The 2500-nt window shown below is 36.9% G+C and overlaps 1 protein-coding gene across 1 annotated transcript in view; it reads right to left on the reverse strand.

Annotated features, from left to right (window-relative positions):
- The window catches only part of LOC127540546 (butyrophilin-like protein 9), a 229211-nt gene that overhangs the window by 13711 nt on the left and 213000 nt on the right, over positions 1-2500 (reverse strand). Inside the window, exons 12-13 of the mRNA XM_051965270.1 lie at positions 1919-1939; positions 603-623 (exon numbers count right to left, since the gene is read on the reverse strand). Of these exons, the coding sequence (XP_051821230.1) occupies positions 603-623; positions 1919-1939 (42 nt within the window). The remainder of the gene's footprint in view (positions 1-602; positions 624-1918; positions 1940-2500) is intronic.

Here is a 2500-nt window from a genome sequence, read left to right on the forward strand (position 1 = left end):
TCTGAATTATTCATTTAGAACATAGGGGATACTTCATTTCATACTTCTTTTATAAAGTTTCTTCATTATTGTTAACATTAAGGAATAAAGTACTGACCTTCTATTCAAAAACATAAATTGGGTGAATATTCTCATGATCATTTTTTCTCTAGCCTTTGGAAAGCATTTTACTCACTTTTTCCTTTTGTAAACTGATAGAGGTGTAGTGCATAATCTCCAAGATTCATTATCAAATAATACTGTTTGAATCTTTCCCAGATCCACATTCATGATATTTGTTGTGTTTACACAGTGACAACTATTCTCAAACTCTCCTTTCTGATTGGCAAAATGAAGTCATAGAACTGCTTGGCCGATTAGGTCACTTCTGATTTTTCTTATATAATTTGTTGATTTTTTTTTTAATGACTATTCTTTTTTCCATGAATCAGTGTTTCAAGAAAAAAAATACTTTACAGGAAAATCAGGTTGTTACGTTCTGCTCTCTAAAATTAATTCATTGATTTGGAATCTCCTGATCAACTCAGCTGCCTGCGTCCTGCACTGGTACTTGTATCACCATATAAAAATATTTGGATAATGAAGGAGAAAATATTACTCACCAGGTGAATCTTTATACACACCTGAAAAGAGATAAGGGGGGAGAGAGAGAGAGAGAGAGAGAGAGACAGAGACAGAGAGAGAGACAGAGACAGAGACAGAGACAGAGACAGAAACAGAGAGAGAGAGAGAGACAGACAGACAGAGAGAGACAGAGACAGAGACAGAAACAGAGAAAGAGAGAGAGACAGAGACAGAGAGAGACAGAGACAGAGAGAAAGAGAGACAGAGAGAGAGAGAGAGAGAGACAGAGACAGAGACAGAAACAGAGAGAGAGAGACAGACAGACAGACAGACAGAGAGAGAGAGAGAGAGACAGAGAGAGACAGAGACAGAAACAGAGAGAGAGAGAGACAGAGAGAGACAGAAACAGAGAGAGAGAGACAGACAGACAGACAGACAGACAGAGAGAGAGAGAGAGAGAGAGAGAGAGAGAGAGAGAGAGAATTCATTTCTTTAGATTACTCATTTCCAACACAATGGATGCCTTATTTCAAAGTTCTGTTCTAAAGAACTTCATTATTATTATTAATGTTGAGCAATAAAGCTCTGATCTAGCATTTAAAAGGCATAGATTGATTGGGGGAATGTTCTCATAATCATTTTCTCTCAACGTTAGAAAGTATTTTTTCTCAATGCAGGGTCCCTGCACTGTATGGCGCATGTGCCCTAAGTACACGCACAAGCAGCGAGTTAAAAGTGAAAAGATGCTTTGGATCCTCTTCATTTCATTTGTTTGGCTTTACTGTTGTTTTCTCTACTTCTATGTATTCCTGTGAATAAATCCTTGTTAAGTTTAAAAAAAAACAGGAAAGTATTTTTCTCACTTTGTCCTTTTGTAAAGTGATAGGGTTGGAGTGCATAATCTCTAAGATTCCTTATCACCTAACAATGTTTAACCCTATCCCAGCTCTCACATTCATATTCTTTGGGATCTTTACACTATGAGAACCACTCTGAACCTCTTCTTTCTCATCTGCAAAATGAAGACATAGAACTGAGTGGCCTATTAGGTCACTTCTGATTTTCCACGTATAATCTGTTGATTTGGCCAATTTCCACAAGACGCCTCATTTAGTAGTGTTCTAAATCACTGGCATTTTTCAAGATTTCTATTTTTTGTCCATGAATCAATGTTTTACTACAACAAATATTTTACAGGAAAATCCAGGCTGCTGAGTTGAATTTCTACAAATATGGAGTTCTTGATTTCTCCATTGATTCTGGGTCACCTAATAAATTCAGTTGCCAGCATCCTCCTCTGGTATGTTGGATCACCATATACAAATATTTGGATAATGAAGAAAATATTACTCACCAGGTTCTTCTTTTTCCACAACTGCAAAGGGAGAGGGAGAGGGAGAGGAAGAGGGAGAAGGAGAGGGAAAGGGAGAGAGAGAGAGAGAGAGAGAGAGAGAGAGAGAGAGAGAGAGAGAGAGAATTCATTTCTTTAGATTACTCATTTCCAACACAATGGATGCCTTATTTCAAAGTTCTGTTCTAAAGAACTTCATTATTATTATTAATGTTGAGCAATAAAGCTCTGATCTAGCATTTAAAAGGCATAGATTGATTGGGGGAATGTTCTCATAATCATTTTCTCTCAACGTTAGAAAGTATTTTTTCTCAATGCAGGGTCCCTGCACTGTATGGCGCATGTGCCCTAAGTACACGCACAAGCAGCGAGTTAAAAGTGAAAAGATGCTTTGGATCCTCTTCATTTCATTTGTTTGGCTTTTCTGTTGTTTTCTCTACTTCTATGTATTCCTGTGAATAAATCCTTGTTAAGTTTAAAAAAAAAAAAAAGGAAAGTAGTTTTCTCACTTTTTCCTTTTGTGAAGTGATAGGGTTGGAGTGCATAATCTCTAAGATTCCTTATCACCTAACAATGTTTAACCCT

The sequence above is a fragment of the Antechinus flavipes genome, chromosome 6 (genome assembly GCF_016432865.1).
Source record: "Antechinus flavipes isolate AdamAnt ecotype Samford, QLD, Australia chromosome 6, AdamAnt_v2, whole genome shotgun sequence".
Classification (NCBI taxonomy): domain Eukaryota; kingdom Metazoa; phylum Chordata; class Mammalia; order Dasyuromorphia; family Dasyuridae; genus Antechinus; species Antechinus flavipes.